This window comes from Platichthys flesus, chromosome 20 (genome assembly GCF_949316205.1).
Source record: "Platichthys flesus chromosome 20, fPlaFle2.1, whole genome shotgun sequence".
In the NCBI taxonomy this organism is placed as follows: Eukaryota; Metazoa; Chordata; class Actinopteri; order Pleuronectiformes; family Pleuronectidae; genus Platichthys; species Platichthys flesus.
In genome coordinates, this window is record NC_084964.1 from 8241373 (window position 1) to 8264295 (window position 22923).

Below are 22923 nucleotides of genomic sequence, written 5' to 3' on the forward strand. Positions count from 1 at the left end.
AATCTTGACTCTAATCTAAGTGTGTGTGGGTTTTAACGTGTTAAGTTCTATCCTTTGTGGTTTCGCTGAAGTTCCCATCTGAGTCTTTCAGCTCCTTTAGAGTTAGACTCTTATATTGTGTGTGTGTGTGTGTGTTTTCTAAGGGTAAGGGCACAGAGACAACATACTGGTTAACAGGTGAAACTGGAAAAGACTACAACCTCCCAACTCCCCCCACAACGTAAGCAAACACACATGACTGTTTCTCATGGACCAAACAAACAGGATAAAATGTGATAATTAGTGCCACATCCCCAATAATAGATAACAAGGGTTTTATTTGTCCATAGAATGTATACAAAGATGGTCGACTTGCCTCCACCTCCTCACACTATTTACAACTAAAGCCAAAATATCTCAGACACTAACACTGCCATCTTGCCGAGCCGAGGCCAGAGTCTGCGCAGTAGTGATCAGGGGGCGGAGCTGTGGCAGCTAGGTCCTGCCAAAACAAGAGCTTGACCAATCTCGAGTCAGACTCTATTTGACTCTCGCTGTCAATCAATCAACTTTTATTTGTATAGCCCATATTCACAAATAACAATTTGTCTCATAGAGGGGTACAGGGTAAAAAGAACGTAGAAACCTCAGAGAGAGCCACATGTGAGGGAACCCTCTCCTAGGACAGACAGAAGTGCAATAGATGTCAAGTGTACTATATATCAGGCAGTCCTGCTGCAATCATAGTCTATGGTCAGCAACCAGCAAGATCATGATCCACCATCAAGATCAGGATCAACTTTAGTCCACAGTCATTGTCCACTGCCGCCAATAAGGGTCCATCATCAGCTGCCACCTTTAACGTACTTTGAAAGTTATTTTGTTTCATGTCCCATCCACTAACATGGAGATGGCAGGTTTAATAACCTATTATGCAGCCAGCCATCAGGGGCAATGGAGACACATTGGCCTCTTTATATACACGTGACCTGAATATGTACTTATATACATAGAATTCTATACTGAAACATGTACTACTTCTGTCATTCTGTACATTTAGCTTGACATTACACCGTCCTGTTCAAACCTGGTTCTTTGTCCTGGTTCCTGTAGAGAGAACTTCCAGCAGCTCCAGCAGAACCTCGCCCAAATGACCTTGATGTGTCTGGAGCGCCGCTCCCGTAGTTCTGTCCGCAGGAAGAATCCGAGTCAGGGGGACGAGGACGGTGAAAAGGAGTTGGAGTGTGAGAGCCACGAGCCGGAGTACCTGCATCTGGCCACCGTCGATAACACGCTCAGTACCTTCCTGTAGCCCCGAGCTGCCTTCTCACTAAGAGTGGGAGAGAGCAGGCAGAGGCAGAGAGGACTGCAGTATCTGAAACACTGCAATACTGCATTTGTAGAAAACAAGTGCCTTGATGGACCAAGACGTGGAAGGTGCTTGTTTGTTTTAATTTCAGGATGCATTGCTGATTTTCAGTGGACATGCTATTTCTTGAGAAAATTGAATATCTTGCAATTGACTTGCTTTTGTGCACCTTATTAAACCCCGGGCTTAAAGTGCCGCAGCAAATGTGAAGAAATCTGTCATCGACCGGTTTTCTGTCAATTCAAACACATCCATATTATATTCTTGTATATATATATATATGGATCTTTCTTTTTTCACATCCCTTGTTACCCTCGACAAAGAGGTTATATTTGAACCCTTTTCATTTGTTTGTTCGTTTTAAAGCAAGATTACAAAAAACCTACTGTACGGATTATTATGAAATTTAGTGGAATAAAGTGGTCAGGGAAAAAGCTGTGAAATTTTTTAAAGGGCATTTTCACCAAATATTTAGCTTAAATAATCACAGCTATAGAGATTTGTATACGAATTAAAGAGCTGAGAGACAGTGGGAGACATAAGTGGCGCGTAGATGATGGATCATTTCTATTTTTGCCTAAACTATATGAATTTATGTCAACAACTGTGTGTTAAACTGAGGAAACAATTGCAGTACTACAGAAGCTTTGTTATTCTATGGTAAGTACTAGATACTTGTGTATGATAACTTGTGATCTAATGCTTGATGGCGGTGATGTCTGTCCCCCCCCCCCCCAAAAAAACATGATTTTCAAATGGTTATTTCAAACCAAAAAACAAAGTTTTATTTTTGTAGAACAGCGAGATTCATATACAATAAGTACAAAAAGGGGAAAAAAATAAAAGAAATAGTCACATTGATGAAGATGTGTTTTTTTCACACAGTGTTTGTTGAAGCAGTTTTATCCGAGGCCTTTAATTCATGTCACATTGTTTTTTTGCATTCAACAATGACATCAGGCGAACAGCAGAAAAAGAACTCCAGCATCAGATAAAGATGTTTTTTTTTTTTTTTTTGGAAAGAGTAATAAAAGAGCACTGTTGTTTAGACTTTTACACATTAAATACCATGTGAAAACAAACTATAGTACATCAGAAACCCCTCAAAGAATAGTGTCCATGTGGATCAATTCAGCGTAAATCCAGTAAACCATACAAGATTTATAAAACTGACCTAATGCTAATACATTTGTACTTTGAAAGGAAAACTCTAAACTATTTTTGGGTTGGCATCTGTTCAACAGCATTTATGTGAACAAAATCTAGCAAATTCAGCAAAAATCAGAAGGACTTTTCTTTTGTAACTATTGAAGATCAGGTCAGTGAAACATAAAAAAATAACCCACCCGCAGATAACATCAACCCCCAACCCCACTAAAAAAATTCAAGCCCAAGTTCTTTTTACTTTGCAGCATTAAAAAAAACCTCAAGAATAAATTAGACAACACAAAATGTACAAAAAAGGCATGACGTTTTATACAAAACAGCTAAAACCTTCTACACGAGATGCTTCAAACAGCATTACCTCAAACATCGGGTTTTTGTCCCCCGTCTTTATTCAAGAGCTGGTCGTTTCCGTGTGGGAGCAGAATTTAGTGATTTCATATTTTATAACGCTTGAGCTCAAAACCCTGCAGTGCACGTGCAGTCAAATAGCTCCTGCATGTGCTTCTTTTCAAATCGTGTGATTGCACTCAGATTGTTTGTCGCTTCTACAGATAAACTGTAAAGCGCTCATGCTTCTTTTGATGGCACATGTTATGAAGTATGTGCCACGAAATCTCTCAAAGTAGGGGCCATTTGAGTGCAAGCGAAGGGTTTTGAGTGACAGCATTTCAAAACCTGAACGTGAAATCAATAGGTCCTGCTCTCAAACTGAAAGAACACGCTCATGAATACTGATAGGAAATAAAAACATTAGACATCCCAGTGCATGTTCAGTGTGTGTATCACCTTTATCTCTGCTTGAACAACAATTTACAAATTCAAACAAGGAGCAAACCTGGAATAGACTCTTAGGGAGGTGGTCAAAAGACCAGTTTTTGACTGAAATATTAAAACAGCTGATTTAAAAAATGCATGTGGTGATGCCTACGTTGAATGTGACACAACAGTCTTTAGACACGCCCAGTTTATCTGTTTGACCTCAAGGCACCGAATGATCCAAGTTGGAAAAAAGCTGAAGTAACAAAACAAGGAACAAAACTCTGTCTCTTTCAGTCGTCTCCCTCCTTCTACCGCTTTGTTGTGATTATCGTAAGCATGATGAGTAACTGAATCTTCACTATTCTTACATTTACTGTATTCACCTAGTCCAACTAATAAGGTATTGCAAGGATCCTAAAGGTCCATACATCTGTTTCTATGCTATAAACGGACAAGACACTATACCTTATAACACACACGCACACATATTATTGTATTTGCGCATGTTTTTTTTCAGATTCAATAATCAAAATGTTACTAAAAAAAGTTTCCAACTACAATCTAAATTTTCGATTGTCTCACACTCTAACTGCTTATCGTATTTGTGTGTTTCCTGCATGTTGTGGGTCAGTCAGTATTACACAGGAACTATACAGCAAAGGGGGGGGGGGTCGACACGAGTTGCAGACGGTAAACGCTCTATGTGGTCGTAGAAAATATCTCTCTGCTGGTGACCAACCTTTGTGGCCAAGGAGCAAACCACATCAGAATAAAGTTCGCGAAAAGGAAATTCAAGCAGCACTATGTAACTTTAACTGAGCAACAGCGCCCTCTGCAGCCCCACGTAATGAATATGTTTCAGTGTAATGGTAAATGGTAAATGGTTTTGTATTTATATAGAGCTTTTCTAGTCTTGATGACCACTCAAAGCACTTTACAGTACAGTTTTAGATTCACACATTCACACAGTGCATCTATTCGCAGCACTTTGTTATTCTATAGGGGGGCCATTCGGGGTTCAGCATCTTGCCCAAGGACACTTCGGCATGCAGATGGGTCAGGCTGGAGATCGAACCGCCGGCCTTCAGGTTGGAGGACGACCACTCTACCCCTCAGCCATAGCCGCCGGGGTATAGATGGACGACATGACAGCTCGCAAAGTGAAGCCAATGTCTCGATGGTCAGCTGATGGCTGGCTGCAGTATAGGTAACAAATGCTGCCTCGATATTAGTGGATGGGACATGGACCAAACTAAAGAGTCTAAAATATTTTTTTCCGCATTATCACGACTGCACTGAATATTGGACATAACCATCAGTTTACAATGACTGATCTTTAGAATTACTCTTGAACTCGCTGGGGCTGATTCTGACAATTTAAGCTGTGGCTATAGGTCGGTTCCACACTTCTCACAGGAGAACGTATCCACTCACCATAGAGCAAGAACAGAGGTTCAGGGTGAGGACTGGGAAGGAAAGAGGAAACGATCTCACCATCCCAAATCTGGTGTTGCCCTTGTCAACAAATGAAACCGTAAATCAGTAAATGAGGTTGAGGGTGCTGTCTTATTCTAGTCATTCATTATCATACATGACAGGATGTTTGCAAAGCTGTTGACCATCGTATCTAGACAGCTGTTGGCGAGTTTAGCTGATTTGGCAAGTATAGCTAACTTTTGGAACTTCTACTTGGCTAACCGGATACCTGTGCGTGGTGATACTGCCCCATTTCCACGGCAGCATTGGTTCTACAATGGTTTGGTTAAATAGTGTTTTTACTAGGGCTGTCAAGAAAAACTATCTGATTAATTGACATGCTTTGTGCTTAATTAATCTAAAATAATCGCACATTTCAGTATTTGCTGAGTTAAGCAGTACATTGAATAATACATGTACAAAATGTAAACGTAAGGTTATGTGCTGTTGTTGTGCTTTGTGTTTAATTTGGTCTTTCTTTGCAAAAATCTCAACAACGTGAACTGCGTGTGCCTTTTTTCTGTGCTTTGTTTTTTCCAACACGAGACCATCAGTTGAGTCCTCGTCTGAACTGTCCTCGTCAGACATTTGTGACTGGGAGGAATTTAATGATCTTTTCCACTGGGGGGGGGGGGGGGGGGAATCGATAGTTTGTCACCAGTCGAGGGCAATAGCGCCGACGGACCAGACACAGGAAGATGACATCACAAAGGCACCATAGAGTGAGTCTGATTTAAGTAATCTTTTTGATGTATTATTTTTCTATAATTAGATCAAAATGTATATTTGTTTTTTTGACAACCCTAGTATTTACACATTAATATCTACTGATAAAACAGATTTTTAAAGTCAGGCTTTCTGACGTCCAACAGCTACACCTCCAGATTGCTGTCAAATCCTCATGGGAGGAGAATTTGCAGAGCGACATCCTCAAATGAATTCTCTTGCACTTGTTGTAATTGAAGTCATTAGAGCTGTCAGGAGTTGTGTGCAGGGGACTCAATGTAGTGCAGTTCCTACAGTTTGCAAGTAGAGATCACGCGTTAACCGACAACCTATTTTAAACCACACACCTGCACTGAGCTGAAAGTGGGATTTAAGTGCTGCTCTTTATCCTAACAACCACAGACGGAGGACACTTGACTCCCCTGACGCACCCTCTACTCCTCTCTCTGTTCGAGCCTTTCCTGACGCACACCGACAGCTCTCTGTCAGCTGGGGCTGAAAGCTGGCTGTGGATCACGGCCAGGGCGGCAGACGCTGCTGTTGAGCGTGCACCGTGCACGTGGTGATGCAGGTATGTGTCAGGCTGGTGCCGGGTGAAATGTAGAGCGGTTTATGTGTGCTCCTAATCCGTGCCCTGTTGGACTCTCTCTGCCAATCAAACCCACATAAACTAAGCTAACAGTATTTACAGCAGGATCAAATTAGTGTTAACCAATGCTCACACTCACAGCACAAAACTAAACCTAGAAGCAAACTGAACGTGTGCTGACTTGCATACGGAGGCCATCTCTCAGTAATACTTCTTTCAAACCAACATTTACTTTGGGAAACCGAGGCGCTCTCTCACCTCGCTGTCTTGTCAAACTAACGCGTTCACCCTAGTATCATGTTTCAATCCCTGTCAATCGGAGCCGGAGCTTATTCAAACCCGGGTCTACTGCAGGAAAATGGGCTTAAGACTCAAAGAGGTAGAGAGACAAGCTTTGTATGCAGCGCACTCTGTCAAGATCTCATGCCTCGTGCAATCAAATGAGAAGACAGCAGGGATAAGGGCCGACGTTGGTGTCGATGTGATGTAAACGAAAACGTGTTATCCGGAGCGGAATTTAAAAGTTACCCCTCAGCTAACGCTCTGGAGATTTTTTTTTTTGTGGGCAGAGAATCTCCTGCTGTATTGTTCATTTGTGAAAGGTAAACTCTGGTGAGTGTCCGCACCCAATTCTGCGGACGTCCTCTGGAGTCCATGTTCTGATCTATTTGTAACCTCCGATGTCGGCTGGATCGCCTCCTCGCTGCAAACCCAATCAGGATCAAGGTGATCTTAGTTAAGCACCACGGTTCAGTCTGCTTTCATCTGGATCTTTGGTTATAATTTACTAAGCTCCACTACTTAGCAATATAAGATCTGCACACATGATTTATTTTTTTAACAATAAAATCTCACTGAAAAATATTTTTGACGAATCCTTTTTGGTTATCTGTAATTCTGTCAGCGAGCTGATGAATACGCTACAACTCAGTTTTTGATGACGGCCCGTTGACACAACACACAACATAATGTACAGGAAGTCGTAATGAGCCTCCGAGGAAAATAAGTAAAGTTCTCGAGATATTTTACATCCGTGACCCGTGGATCTGGAAAAGCTGTGAAATGACAGAAGAGAGAGAGACATTATGAAGTGCAGATTCTCAATCTAAAACAAAAAAGAAACACATTATATCATCTAACTCTGGCTGTGATGGTGATAATGGTGATGAAAATGGTGACGGAATGTGACTGGACTGATGTGTATGGCTGCAATGGCTGGGAACATAAACACAAACATACACAGCCATGATGTGGCCACTTATTGCATGTGTTAAAGTCTGTGTGTGTGGCCCTTTGACATTCACTTGATTTGATATGTCCTAGTCAGTCTAAGTGTGTCTTTTGTGTGTTGTGTTTGTGTGTGTATGTGACTTTCCACTTGGACTGTATATACAGCATGTACACAGACTGGGAAGGACATCTAACACTACAGCTGCACCAAAAGGTCAGGGATATTTCATGGCACAGCACCGGTAATGAGAGGCCATAGAGACGCAGCGCTCAATCAATATCTCTAAGGATGTGCCAGGGACTGCTGGACCGGACTGAGCATGTGCACGTATACAAACGTTCAATATACAAGCTGCTGCTGGCCTTTATGGCCGCACAGAAGAGGGAGGTTTTTAATTTACTTTTCAAATAGCAAAGATTCATGAAGCGAGCCAACTAATGATTCAGAGATTTTATCTCGCTAAAACTTTGATCAGCAGAGGAACACGTCTGCTTTAACAGAAAGGACGATGGCAGAGAAGCTGCTGGTGTTTTTTTTGTCGTGGCTTGTGAAGTTTTTAAAGTTCAATTTAAGGCTTTTTCGGACCACACTGAATGAATTTAAAGATTTATGATCTTTAAGTCCGAGAATTAGTTGAACTTCCCCAATTGAAGAAAAGTCAAAGTAGCGCCAAGAAGAGAATAACCCTCAAAACGCCACGTTATCTCACAAATCATAGGCAGACAACATCCATAGTCTTTCCTGCAGCCAGGGCCAAGTGTACTACAATAAATTCAGATTACTGTGTTTGTAGACTCGGTTATTAGTTTCTTGTTGGTCTTTCCTGTAGATTTAACCATTTTATTACGTGCTAATATTGAATATTGTTGAGAAAGAACCAACACACTAAATCTTTAAAAAAAAAGCTTCTAAAGCGTGATAGAAGTAGTGTTAAACAAACGTTTTACGTTATAACAAGGCGGTGAATAGCCCTTGTACGTTTGAGGTGCTTCTGCTCTAATTTAATGATAACTTGTCAACCACCAGCAGATGTGAGGGACCACCAGGGACTATAAATGTAATTAAGACCTAATTAGGACTTTGTAAGGCTTTAAATTCAGATTATTCAACATTTTTATACTTATGGAGACCCTGCAGAAACACTGATTAAAAATTCATAAATTATCTGTCGACTGCATCAGAACAGCAGGGTTTTTTGTTTAAAGCAGCATTAATTGATATCATCAGTAGGTCCGTTGGTTTACATTCTCATGTAACTTCATTTGAAAACCTCTCAACATTAACTATAAAATACTGTCAGGAGGCTTTATAGAGTAACAATATCAGGAGAATTCAAGCCTACACCTCTGCCTGTGTAGGCAGTGCACTGCAGAGCGCTGCAGCTCAGTGTTTGTAGTTTCCCTGCAGTGGCTTGTGTGACTGGAATATAATTCAGGTCAATAATAAAAATAATCTTCCATGTTGATGCTGATGTTAAAGATGGAGATGTCGTTCAATAAGCCCCTGAAGCCCTTCCATGAATCTTCTCATAGAACATTTCTAGACTTGCATTGGCCTGTCGAATTCCATGTTATGTAAATTCCATCGTGTATTTACTAATTCCAGAAATCCCTGTCTGTCTGTATTTGAAAATCAATTTCTTGAAAACTCTTCATCTTATTGGCTTTGCACATAGCATGTGTATCGTTGAGGGCCTGATGAGGTGCAGTGTCGAAATTGGTGCAATGTGGACATATATATATAAATTGATTTAATAAAGAGATGACTTAATTCATCAACTTAAGTCGATATCAACAATGACACGTACACAAGAATGACAATGGAGTGCTGCAGCTTCGGGTTCTGTGGGCTGAGTCCTGCAGTCTGTCTTTACCTGCTGCGGCTGAGTAACCACCACAGGTCACAAAGCCAAATTTGAGCTGAAGAAAATCTTTTCGCAAAAGAGGGACAGCTTAGAGGTCATACTCAGTACAGTGCCATGAAACACCCCGGATCTATGTACACATCACACACACACACACACACTAAAATCTACCAGGTCTACTGACTAGCACATCTATCGCACAGTTCCTCACCCAATCCCACCTCTCTTTGGAACAAAGCAACATGACTCCCTCATTCTCTAAGCCACTCATTTGGTGTGGTTTCTCTCCCTCCCTCCTCCTCCTCCTCCTCCTCATCCTTCGCTGCTTCCTCCTCCTGCAGCTCCGCCGGCTTCATTCCGCATGAAGGACGGAGGGGAGAACACACAAAAAAAAGAACAAGACAAAAAAACGACAAAAAAATGAACACGCTAATGAGTGTCAGTGAGTGGACAGTGAGAATCTGATATATATCTATATATCCATATAAAAGAGAGAATATTGAGTAATAGTGTGAGAGACAGAGGGGAGGACAAAGTGAGAGGTCGATAATAGCAGGAAAGAGTTGTGTGAATGATGGAGTGATTGTGTTTGTGAATGACATTTGGAGGGGGTGACATTTGGAGCTTTCAGTGGAGAGTGCGGGATCAAAGCACACTCACATCCATGGACACACAGCTTGTTCCTGTAGCAAGACTGAGAACATACGTGTGTGTGTGTGAGTGTGTGTGTCACGCGCTCGTGAAGAACAGGGGCTTTACCTTCGTTTTGTGGCTCTGCTCTGTCCCGAGTCCGGACCCAGGCGTGTGAAGCTCCTTGGACACGACACACAGGAACTCGGCTTGGTCTTCTGTTCCGTAGCTGTACGACGAGCCGATGTTCACCATCTAGAAAAGGAGCGCGACACAGATACAGAAAGATATACAGAGGAGAGGGGGGACAGAAAGACGGAGACAGAGTGAGTCTCGGGGAGAATTAAGAGATAACAGCAGAAAAAGAAGACAGCCAGAGACAAGGAGAGAGAGAGAGAGAGAGAGAGAAAGAGAGAGAGAGAGAGAGAGAGAGAGAGGTCCCATACTAAGGTTTTTGTGCTCATGCATGGTCGGGGTGGGGGTAAACAGCCTGCGGTAACACACTCCAGTGGGCTCCACAAGAAGCGTGTCTTTCTTGAGAGTACAGCGAAACGAGTGTGGGTCGGCCTCTGCAGGAAATTGTGTGCGAATCAAAGCTGTGCAGCATGCAGTGGAGCTGGGTGCTAAGGCAGCGGGTAAAACAGACGGTGAGGAGGTTAGGGTGGGTTGTCTAAATGTGATTCCTGGGCTAGAGTGTGAACAGGTTAATTATCACTGCCCAAGAGGCTGTTAATGAATGAAAATCTCTCGCAGTGGCATCACCTTAAAAAGATAATTACGCCGCCCTAACATGTTTGTTAAAAAAATCTATACAACTGTGGCTCATAGCTGGTTGGCCTGTTTCCACACTTAATCTCGTTATAAGGATTTTCTGAATGAGGAAAATTAATGGTAAATTTACTTATGAATCACAGAGCTGTTCTAAAAGTGGGTGGTTACTGTCTATATAGATTTCTAAATCACTTGCCGCTACTATTTTTAAACCGGATAAAAAGGCGACAACGGCGTTGCAACTACCCCCCCCCTTTTTCAGGCTGTACCATTGCAGGTGATGGACACTATCTGGCTGGGTAAAGAGCAAGTAGCAGTCCAGTGTCTTTCGCAGTCTAAGAAGTGAAATGCAGAACCTTTAAGACTCACTGAGACCATGTGTAATTAATGTGGACTTCCTAAATGAAAGTGCTACTTAAGGTCAATAAATCGAGATCTAGACAATGGCCGACATCTACTTTAGCCTAGAGGTCCTAAACTCATTTGGAAGTGCAAATAGCGGTGCTCAGGTCAGGGCCAAGGGGATCAAGATTAAAGGGTCAGCAGCAGCGTGAGTCCAACCCACAGTCCAGAGCAGTCCGGTGCGGGGCTTTCTGCAGGTGCGCACGCTGACCTGCTCAAACTTCCAGCCGTCCGACATCGTGGAGACCATCTGGGTCAGCTCCTCCTCCTGACACTGCAACACCCGATAGACGTGCTTGGGGGGCACCTGCTGGGGAATGAGAAAGGATCCAAGGTGAGGATGCATACCAGGGGTGTTGATTCAAAAAAGGAACAAAAAATAACAAATTTCTTATATCACTTTACTACATTTGGCTGAGGGGTTAATACAATTCAGCTCATCCAGGAGGCGCCAACACACCATATCAAGCAAATACAGTATATGTAACATGACAACATGCGTCATAAAACGGAGGGGGTGAACTTTTGCACAAGCTTTGGCCCCGGGCATAATGAGAGCAAGTCAAGTAAAGAACAGTAGAAGTGCAGAAAGATGTGGGACTGAGTGCAACCGTCCTGATAAAATAAAATAAAAGGAGAGTGAACCCTGATGTACAGCCAGGCTCTTCAGAGAAGCAGGGAAGAGAGAAATCACTGACAAAGAAGAGTGACCAAAGGGCATTGCACTTACACTGTGCACGTACGTGCGTGCGTGTGTGTGTTTGTGCGTGTGCTTGTACACTTTTGCTGGTCCTCACTGATTCGAATGGCGGTTTGAGAGATGAGACATGCTTTTAGAGTTAGGGTTAGAATTAGGTGTAGGTTCAGGTTAGGGTTAGGGGCTGGGGAATCCATTATGGCAATGAGTGTCCTCACAAAGATGAAAGTGTTTGTGTGCAGTATGTTTGCTTATCCAGGCGAAGACCATTGAATGTAGTGTTCATAAAGTTGGACAGTGTGCCATCCTGTACATTTAGACCTAAAGTCTGCACAGTAGTAACCATGGCGTGGCATTTAACTCCATTTTTGTATCATCAAATAACTAATCAAAGCCAAACTTACCATAAAAAAATGTAATTGAACAAACATCATTGTGATGAGAAGTTCCTGAAATTAGTACTTTGAGTACTTTTACTTTTTAGTTTTATGTCTCATCACGAACAAGGAGATTTATAAGCTATCGTGCAGCCATCCACCAGGGAGCGATCAACATTCTTTGGCTCCACTTTGCAGGAGCCGTAATGTTCAGAATTGTAAAATGACATATAATAAGGTTGAAGAATATTGATACAGTTGTGTTAAACTGTACATCTTAGCCGTGATGCAAACATGATGCACTGTATTTGTTTAGTTTCATTTAAACAAGAATATCGTTGTCAGAGCCGACAGTGCAGAGTGAACTCCTCCATCATGAAAACAGATGGACTTGCTCTCCACATACCTGCGTGGCCTTGGAGTCTCTCTCCAGGATCCTCTCCTTGATCAATTTGATCAGGGGCGTGATGTTGTAAAACTCGGCCTCCTCCAGGACACCTTGGGACAGAAGAAACACAAGTCAGCTGCTGCGTGAAGACTTTAGCTCCGACGTTCCAAACACTCTGTTAGGCCTACCCAAACATTGAATATAATGTTTATATATAATGCTTATGTTCAGATACACTAAACTAGAAACATTTGAAACCTGAAACACCATCTCTTGGCATGTGCAGCCACACAGTATTTTCAGAGAGAAGTTGAAATCAGTGAGACCTTCTTCAGCCAGCTCCTTGTTGTAGACCAGTTTGCCGTGCCGCAAGTAGTTGAGGATGGGACCGAAGTAGGTGGGGTCTCTGTCAATCACATAGGCGCCCGACTCATCCTGTTACAGAGGAGAAATCAGAGAGACAGAGAGAAGACAACATTGACCGCTACCGTATAATCAAATCATTTAGAGCATGTAATTACTGCGCCAACCCTCTTTATTATTGGGTTTTTACTTTTAAAGAGTTTTATTGGCCGGAATCATGGCCATATTCAATGCAATATTATTCTATTCATGTATGTTATTAATAACTTTTTTGTTTTGCAATATTTGTGTAGGTTAACAGGTATTTCTCAAATATGAGGGTGACTACCTTTCTTCTCTTCTTGTATGCCTTAAGCAATGAACCCATTTTGTAATATATTGACTATTTTTAGACATGAAACGTCACTGGTTCCAGAAAAACAACATCCTGGTTGGCTATTTTGGTCTAAAGTATGCAGTACTGGCTGCCCACGCTGGATGTTAGTAAGGTCCACTGTTTGTCTTCAAAATAAAAGTCCCCCGTAGGGTGGAGGTTATGTTAGGGTTAGAAAATTACATCTTCATAATGAACTAGTAGATTTCAAGTTAAACAGGCATGGTGTACAAACTGGTGGTAGTCAAAAAGGTGAGGGACCTTTTGAGTCGGCCGTTGCATTTTCCTAATTTGCCACGAAACCCTGTTTCTCCCATTTGCACTTCCCTTGAAATCCTCCTGACACAAGAGTTTTCTGCCACTGGACATAGAAGTTACTGGAGCGCCAGCACATTTGTTGGCAACTTTGGTTACTGAGTGGTGGGTGTGTTTCTCTCCCACCTCAAGGGAGCTTCTGCCAAGCCTGGTTGGGTGTTATGTCATGACCATTACCCCTCCAACATATTGTACACACACACCGACACACCCACCCACACACACACACACACTCTGTTCATCCTCGTGATGATTGCTTGAAGCAGAGTCTGCTTTTAGAGCTGGATTCACAAAAGAACAGCTGCTGGATAAATCTAAACAAAAACATGCAGGCTTTTATGAGATTACGGATAGATGGCGAAAAAGGAGGAATTATTGTAAATTGTATGAAAAAAGAACATTGGCTGTTTCTACTCATGATATGTCATCAACACATGACTCAGTCGAGCTGTCTAGACTTTACTGCATGTAGTTTTTGTCGTGTTTTATCGTCTCCGGCTCTGATTGGCAGTGACGGAAGCAAGACAGCTAGGAGACAGGATGTCTGAGTTTTCAGTGCGTTTGTGAGTTCAAACACAACATTTACGAAAAAAATTCAAAAATGCATGTATACCTGCTAATTTTGGTGTAAAAGTGGTATGTAAGACACCGGGTAATGAAAGTTGGAAAAAAGGGTGCATGATTCTTAAGTGACCAAGTTAAGCGCCTTTCCTACTGACACAAGTGGCTGCCAGGAATCCCTTTGTCTGTAACACTTCAAGTCCAGCCAATGTGAGCTTCAGACAAGGTGTTCCCAATGGGAGACATGAGCTGAAGACACCTTAAACCCAGAGTGAATCGGTTCAGATCGTGAGGCACTTTGTGAAATAGAGTAGAGGAGGAAGGACAAACAAGCCCAAAGATAAAGAGACCTGAAGGCCAGCAGCAAATAACCTACTGTTAGAAATGGAGGGCAGACGCACTTGTACAGCTCTGGATGAGGAGGATGGAGAGACGGGATGTGAGGGGCCAAAAGCAGCTTGGACAGACAAAGTACAGTGTGTGTTTGTATGTCAGCATTTTAAAATCACTAGGATTTAAATGTGGAAGAGCTGTGACTGTAGCATAGAGCATAGATGCGCACGCACCCACACACACACACACACACACTCAAAGAGAGCTGCAGAGGAGGAGACAGATGCCTCAGCGACGTGACTTGACTTGACAGTGTGGGCATGACAATACTGGGAGAAAGCTTCCCCAGTGTGTCAGAGACGTATCTCTCTCTTACACACAAACACACGCACACACACACTCAGTAGTTATTCATTGTGACAGGCCCATTAGCAGCTGCAGAACATTGACTTTAAAATAATCCATTTGATGAGCTTAATCCCCAGCAGCGTGTCTGCAACATTCTTGGTTGCAAACTTCTTCCGGTCACCCTCTGCTCTTGTTCTTGTCTTTTTGGCTTCTCTGACCAACAACAACATAATGATAACCAGCATACATGCTAGAGAACAAAACCAGCTTGTTGTGCAGGCTTTCTGATGTCATCATCTAACCTCTTTGTCTTGGGAAAGTCCCCCTCAGATGTATTTATATTTACCAAAGCAAATTCCATTCAGCGCTTGTTGTACCCATAGACTGTTTATAAAGAGGATGTTACTCTGCAAAATTGAAGCAAAATCATCTTGATCCTATGTAGTTCCTATTGCACCAATGTATGATCAAGTACTAATTTTATAGAAAGTTGGGTTTTAAGGTTTTTAAGTTATTTGATGTTATAAATCTGGGGGGAAACACACTCCTGATCAGACCTTATAATGACAAGAAAAACCCATACGCTTCATTTTCGGGAGAGAGTGGAGAAGCTTTGTCTATTTTTATAACCAGCCTATGGTTGTTAAAGTTTACTGAACATTTATTCTGCTTGCAGTTCAATATTCCATCCCTGGAAGCCTTAATGTAAGATTACAACATGAATCACCACTGAACCAGTAAAGAGATTTTGGAGTTTAAGATATATTTTATATTCAGTGTGTATCCTTAATGGCTTCTTAGATACACTTTTGAGTTACCAAGAGGACAGGACAAACTAGTTGGTGAGTTAATGGTTTACGGAACATTTCCCTGCAGTGGTAAAGGAACTACAACCACCAGTCAATAGCTTATAACCATCACCAATAACCAAACAAAGCCTTCATTCTGCTTCATGCTAGTGTCAACATAAGAGCTGACAGAGAAAAACATAACAATTGCAATAATGTTTAGTCTGTATTCTTTTTTGCACTTTATTTAATGTAGCTTGATTAGACCAGTTCCACTACAGTACAACTTTGAACTTCTGCAGCTTAATTTGGGAATGATTTACCACATGACGGACAGATTCAAGAGGAACTAGGGCAGTCGTTCAATATTCTGCTAGAGTCAACATGGCAACTACTCATTAATCTCATCAAATCAATATTCATCAATCAATCTAGGCTTGGATTTTGCTTACTGTAAATTGATGCCCAGTCAACCTTGGAAAATGCTATTTCATGTTCTTCGTCATTGATTTGTCAATGAGAGCATCTGATTGTTCTTGGCCTTGATACTACAAATGTTACATTAGGGAAAGACACTTTGCTCAAACAGACAATATGACTGACGTCAACAAAACCCCAATTAGCTCTGCAAGAAAAATATTCCAATATTTAATCAAAATAACTTCTATAAACAATGATTTATAACATTATATTAGTGTTGTGTGACTATTACACATGCATGCAATGTGATGTAGATGCAGCGATTATTTACACACGTACATATATATGTAATTCTCAGCTAAACGGGGGCGGGAGCTCTGAGAAAACTCTGGGCAAGAGTGTGATTTCTAATTAGGGACCAGCCTCATTTATCCTTCCATGCAGCACAGATGGTCGGGTGAACCAACGACTTGTCAGTGTCGGTGACATTTTGTGATGTAGGAGGCATCCTGTGGCGCTGCACTGAGAAACACATTTGGTGATATGTGTCTCTGCTGCTCGGTGGGTGGAGTGAACAGCTCAGTGGATTTAAAAGAACTACACAGGGGCCTCTTTATAAACGTGTGGTGCTTGGACAGTGCCTTTGAACTAATTTGAGAGGTTGTAAGGACGCTTTCACACAACCTTGTTTGGTCCATTTCAGATGTTTCAGTTTAGATGTAAAAGGTGCCGATGGACCATGGTCTGGACCAACTGACCATGATTTAATCCGACCTAGAGAGGTGATCTTGGTCCTGATCAAACTAAAGTATGTTTTGATTTGTTAGGGTTAGGGTCAGGGTTGACCTCATGTTAAGTAGTGAGCCTGGAGTGGGCGATGCTGTTAGTAATACCATAATGATATTACAGTTACAATGAAATTAACCAGCTCATTCATTTTCTCCATTGAAGCGGAAAAGCTACCACCCACTTAACTGACAACACGCTGCTGTCACACACACGGCCATTTACAAACCAGTCAGGGTCAAGTTTAGGTAGACGCAGCCTTTGTGAGTTATGACGACAGGAGGCAAATACTCGCAATACGCAATGTGAAACCAAAATTGATTGGCTCAAAGTGTTTTATTGGGAGGGAAGAAAAGAGAAGGGACAGGGGGTTTTGGTTTGCGAAAATTACTCGATATGCCACCTGTATACGTGCCGAACTGAAAAAAACAACAATTTACATATCTTTGCCGAAAGGGAAATTCTCCAATGTTTATTTAAATAGGCACAATCTCTTGGCAACCAAATTTATACACAAGTAAAGTTGATCTTTATGACGCACTGTAACTTCATCTGTCCTGGTCAATTAAGAACTGCAAAATGGTTAAGGGATTATAAATGTCGAAATTTTCTTTTTACTGAGAAAGGATTATGTTATCCCCAGATTACAATTAAACATCTAAAACAATTATTTGATCCAAAAAGTAATTCAAAGCTGCCTGATGGTGACAAAGAGGCAAGTCCACACAACTCAGCACATCTTTTCAATACTCCCAGTCCCTGCCAACGCCTCATATTCGACATAGCACTCAGAAGTCCCGACATGTTGGTGGAATTCACGCTGAGTTTTAAAGTAAGAAGAGAATAAACAAAAATTGTAAACGTGACCCGAACTCCAGAACATTCAAAAGCTGCCTGTACAATTGTTTCATATTAATCAGATATTCACAAATCTGTGATGATACGATCATGTGGTTGTCGGCCACAATCAACCACCCTGCTAATCCTGTTCGGCTAACATCATCTAAGTATCAAAGCTGAATGTTAGCTACAGCCCTGGGTTTGGTTCAGTGAGGGGGCAGGGTGCAAGTAATCTCATTATAACAGTCATACACAGCCAGACAGTCTGTGTTGTGTGTATGTGTGTGTGTGTGTAAAACAGCCCAGAACCCCTGAGCAGAGACACGCTAACCCCAGCAGATTAGAGGGGGGGACTCCAGCGTGGATAAAGTCAGCTTCTCTCCTGAGTGAAGGAAGACAACACACAGGTTGAACTCCCATATCCAGCTTCAGAACCCAGTTTCCTCAACAGGAAAACTGAGTTCAGCCTGGTGTCTGCTGGCTAACACAGTATTCTGAAGGAACCCTTTCGAAGACACGTTACACTTTTTCCAGGTCAAATTCAAGGGCAGGATTTTTGCGTGGGTGTTCATTTTAGTGTTCCTGATATCAATAAGGAACATTGCCATATTTCAATGGGGAGCGTTTCCTAATGACTCTTTTAGCAGGTCTGGTCTAGAATATTCCACTCATATTCATGTTAACATGATACAGAGCATAGTCGGATTATGACTAAGTGGTCCACTAAGTCAAAATCCAAGGTTCTAACGCACCAGTTTTAATAATATTGCAATGTTTGCGCTGATACAAAAACGTACAAAAACTAACTCACCTAAAAAATTTGACTAATTTGTAGCACCAGCTAACTTGTATACATACTTACATAATGTGTCTAAGGTCAGAATACAAATGTTGGAATTCTATATATGATCTTATTCAGATTAAGGTAATCAGATTATGCTGTTAACATGGAACGGTTATTCAGACTGTTGTCCTAATCAGGTTATATCGAATATTGATGTCCATATGAATGTGTCCAATCCTTCTTTCATAAAAGTGTTTATTATTTCCTCTGCGAAGGAGGTTATGTGCTCCTCTGCAGTTAGTTAGCAGCATGATACAAAAACTACTGGGTGGATTAGCATGGAACTTGGTGAAAGGATGTGCTATGGGTCAGGAAAGAGTCCATTAGATTTTGGTGCAGATGCTGATCAGGGGACAGATCCAGGCTATGTTTTTTTCACTTTCTTTAACATTGCAAGATTTTGGACTTTTTCATTTATTTCCCAGAGAATAATTGATGGCTCTTGTTTCTTTTAAAAACAGGCGTATCTAGGGGACTGGTTTCTTTGAGTTTGTGAAATTCTGAAGGGTTTTCTAGTTTTCTGCGAGTTTAGTGGAGGTGGTGTCAGGTGAATTCTGTGATGAAACACTGATCTGCAGAGGTTGCGAACGTATCACCAGACTGATTTCCCCATTGTGGAGCCGCTCTTGTTCCACTATTTGATGTGTCAATAGTCAGCTGATGAAATGACATGGTTGACCTTAAGCCTCCTGTATCGGTCGTTCTGAAACACAAATTTTAATGCGTTTACAAGACTGTTACTTGGAAGTGAGATGACGTTACGTCTGTGTTGCCTTTTGAAGAATTTTACATTCACGGATGACCGATTCCTTTTCCTGGTTAGCTGCGAACCCAATCTGTCGTGTCATTCATGCTCATGTGCACTCCCAGCTGTTTCACTCAGTGGGTGTCATTGATTCAAAGAAAAATGCTTTGCATTCATCACGAGGCTTCTGACGGAAAAGCGCTGAATAAAAAGAAAAAATCACTTTTCTCCTGGAATCACTCTTGTGACGTGGTGATCAGCACCACGTTGATTATCTAACTAAACTACATTTTACCTTCGGGCGATTTACGTACATCTGACGACCTCAGCTACGTTAATAATGTTGCTCTGTAAAAATCCATAATCTTTCACCAATCAGTGTTTAATACTCGACTGTGAAAATCTCAATCCCTGTAAAAAAAAACACAAATGGATTTTTCCTTGTGTCAGCGGTGAGGGACTTTAATTACATGACTGCACACAGGAAAACAGAGGCGAGCTCAGCCTCAGATGATACACATCTCAAGGATACATTTTTATAACCTTATAGTTTCTCTATATATCGTGCCATCTGTTAATGTATGAATATGGATTCAGCCAACTGTGTGAGGTGCCTGACAAAAATCTCAGAGATTCGAGAGTTTGTGATAGAGAGAATAAATTAAAGGTGCAGATGGGAAAAGGACGAGCGTGCGGTAAACATTCAGGGTGAGTCTTCTGCCGAGGGCGAGGACAGCGATGGAAAGAGCCGCGAGGAAAGAGCAGCAGAAGGGAAGAGATGTAGGTGTGTGTTTGAGTACGTGTGTGAGAGATTCAGCGTGTGACTGTGTGTCTTCAGGCATCACAGAGGGAGCTACTGTCAGGTCGCGGCTGAAGGTCACATGGGAGGTTTCTTTCCACAGGAGCCGGGGCGGTGCGGCAGGGGAACAGTCATCGCTGTGGTCGAGCAAAAAAAAACTCCAAACTCAGATTTTGGAGGTTATTTGGGGTTTTTGTCACATCACATCAGATGAACATCCCGATGCCAGACCTTCTGCCATCAGGGTGTTTTAGACAGGCATATGTAACACTGCATATCAATAAGTAGGAGTTTTGTACAGCAATAATGATTTTTGTAAATATGTGTTTTGTCTGGTACATTGTTTTAAAAAATATATATTCATTGTTGTGATGTTTGGGAATTATATCCGTTAAGGTCTGTAACTGACGAGTCGTTTCGATGTTGATCCAGTCAATAAAAATAAAAAATTAAAATGCCTAAAGCTATTTAGTTTAGAAGAAAGAATATTATTTGGGTTAACTCTGTCAATGGATTAAATATAAATATTAGATCTTGACTGATATGGATATAAATGCACATCTTTTCTGAATTATTTGCATAAAATTATATTGATCATCGTAAAACATCTTGGTAATAGACAAACTATATATTGACACCATCTTTAAAAGAGCCAAGGAGTTTTTCAGCACATAAACGAACAGACCGTGATATCTTGAGAGGCTCATATCGGCCAATTTTTATTGCCAAACCGATAAATCTGTCTGGCTGAAATTTAAATATCTCTTGACTTTCCATGTGCACTACCATGTGAATTTGCCTACGTACAGTATATATGATCAAACGTTTAATCGGTATGATCTCGTCCTGACGTATAGCTGAGAGGTTTTCACTCAACAGCAACTAAACGTCCACTTACAGAAGAGTCCCAGCTGCAAGGAGGACCCGCCCCCCCCCATTCTCTCTCTGCCACACGCAAGCAGCACAATAGAATCTCTGCATCATTTATGAGTCCTGCCATCAATTTACATCCTGTAGAGTCGGCATGTGACTGGGAGACACATTATACGCTCTCTCTCTCCCTATAATATGCCAGCTGTACAGCAGCTACTGACTGTGCAGCTCCCTGCAGAGGAGGAGGCACGTGTTCATCCATCTGACTCGAGCTGAATTCACACCACACAAATGATGCTGAGACACACAGAGCGCGCGCGCGCGCGAGAGAGAGAGCGAGAGAGAGCGAGAGAGAGAGACAGAGAGAGAGAGAGAGAGAGAGAGAGAGAGAGAGAGAGAGAGAGAGAGAGAGAGAGAGAGAGAGAGAGAGAGAGAGAGAGAGAGAGAGAGAGAGAGAGAGAGAGAGAGAGAGAGACACACACACACACACACTGCACATACAATGACAACTCGACATGGCTGCTCTGGGGCTGAAAGCATCCACATACTGGGCAGTGGTTTTGGACTGATGCAGTTAACAGGTTACACAGTGTTATACTGGGTTTGTATAGTTTTCTGTGATCCCGCAGAGCATAAACACACCAAATCCACTGGGGACTGTGGTTTAAAGATTCAGACTGAGTTGAGCTTCACCTCATGTCAGGACCTGCACACATATCACAGCCAAATCATTCAACCAGTTTCAGGCAAATCTAGCTTTCAAACCGAGAGAGAGACAGGATGGAGAGACAGTTCACAGGGATCCCACACATGGGGGTGACACTACATGTATGACAGCGTCACAACACACGGGGAACACACCAGAGTCCGGGTCGTTGACCACAGGGACGCACCACGGAGCCACTGCTGTCATGATACAGAGATGTTACTGTGGTGCAATATGAGCAGATCAGTCCAGATTAACACGACCTTCAGTAAGACCAGCACCAGCCATGTTGAAGAAATTAAATTATAGAAATGCCATTTAATCAGAGGACCACCAGGTGCTGGTGAAGTTTGTGTTAAACTGAAGGAGAAAATATAAAAAAGTTTACGATCCAGTCAGAGCATCACCAGACTCCCACTGATCGTGAACTACCGCTCGTTGTTTCTCGGGATGGTGCAGGGACCGGGAATCGGACTCACCGTGTCTGAGTGCAGGTCCTGCTGCTGGCACAGCCGGTACAGGAACGAGGTCTGCTCCTTGAGGAGGGTCTGCCGCGTCGTGAGGAACACGGTGCCGCCGACGTTCAGCCGGACCCACTTCCCGTTGCTCCCCCCGCTGGGGTTGATGACCGAGCCGTTGCCGATGCTCTGCGACGCGGTCCCGGGTTCGGTCTCGCCCGCGGGGCTCTCTGCCGCCTCGCTGTCTTTGTTGTTGTTGTTATTGTTGTTGTTGTTGCCGTTGCCGTTGCTGCGGTGGCCGCGGCAGTCGGGGAGCGTGGACAGCGCGGCGACGTCCGCCGGTTCCCGCGGCTCGGCCGCCGTCGTTGCCATCGGGGGAAGAGGCTGCTGGGAGTCGAGCAGGAGACGAGCGAGGGGCGACGGTCCGCTGCTGCCTCGGCCTTTTCTCAGCTCAGCGCCACGAACAAGCTCCGCCCCCACCCGCACACACTCACACATCCTCAGAGTCAAGCAGCAGGGAGTGAGATGTAACAGCCGACAAGAACCTTCAAAATAAAACCTGGAGCCGAGTCTGAATCAGTGCGATAAAAAAACAACGTCAGGTTCAGAACTTCACAGGGGGCCCAGGGGTAAAGGAAAAGAGGAAAAGTGGTCCCCCATTAACCCTGCACCTCTCCCACTGTGGAATTAGTTCCAACATAAGATTCAAGAAGATTGATTATCTTTCCAAAACATGACGTACATGAGAGGGCAGGAACAACCCTGGCAGTGTTGGAGCCCTAGGCGAGATTTCATATTCCAGGAGAACAGCGAGGAATTGGAAAGTACGAGATGCTTATTTGATCATTTATATCATATATAATATATCACTTATATCCTGATTAAACAATGAATCAGTGTTTTGCAATTCTTCTATTTAAAGTCATGATTTTGTATTGAATCATGT

General features: G+C 42.5%; 2 protein-coding genes across 7 annotated transcripts in view; one reads left to right on the forward strand and one right to left on the reverse strand.

Annotated features, from left to right (window-relative positions):
• Positions 1-2209, forward strand: part of gucy2cb (guanylate cyclase 2Cb) — a 17024-nt gene extending 14815 nt beyond the window's left edge. The window contains exons 26-27 of the mRNA XM_062378886.1: positions 144-220; positions 1093-2209. Coding sequence (XP_062234870.1) covers positions 144-220; positions 1093-1291 — 276 coding nt within the window. The 3' untranslated portion in view covers positions 1292-2209. The remainder of the gene's footprint in view (positions 1-143; positions 221-1092) is intronic.
• On the reverse strand, positions 2108-22418 carry kctd17 (potassium channel tetramerization domain containing 17). Of its 6 annotated transcripts, none has more exons than XM_062378891.1 (7): positions 21999-22418; positions 12752-12860; positions 12444-12535; positions 11175-11270; positions 9920-10045; positions 9372-9510; positions 2108-7120 (listed from the first exon to the last, which is right to left on the reverse strand). In XM_062378891.1, the coding sequence occupies exons 1-6, from the start codon at positions 22347-22349 to the stop codon at positions 9412-9414; spliced, it is 873 nt and encodes a 290-aa protein (XP_062234875.1). In that variant the 5' UTR covers positions 22350-22418; the 3' UTR covers positions 2108-7120; positions 9372-9411. The 6 variants fall into 6 exon arrangements, with proteins under 6 accessions (XP_062234875.1, XP_062234873.1, XP_062234874.1 ...); XM_062378889.1 differs by having other exon boundaries at positions 11127-11270; XM_062378890.1 differs by having other exon boundaries at positions 11175-11273.
• Positions 22419-22923: the final 505 nt, after the last annotated feature.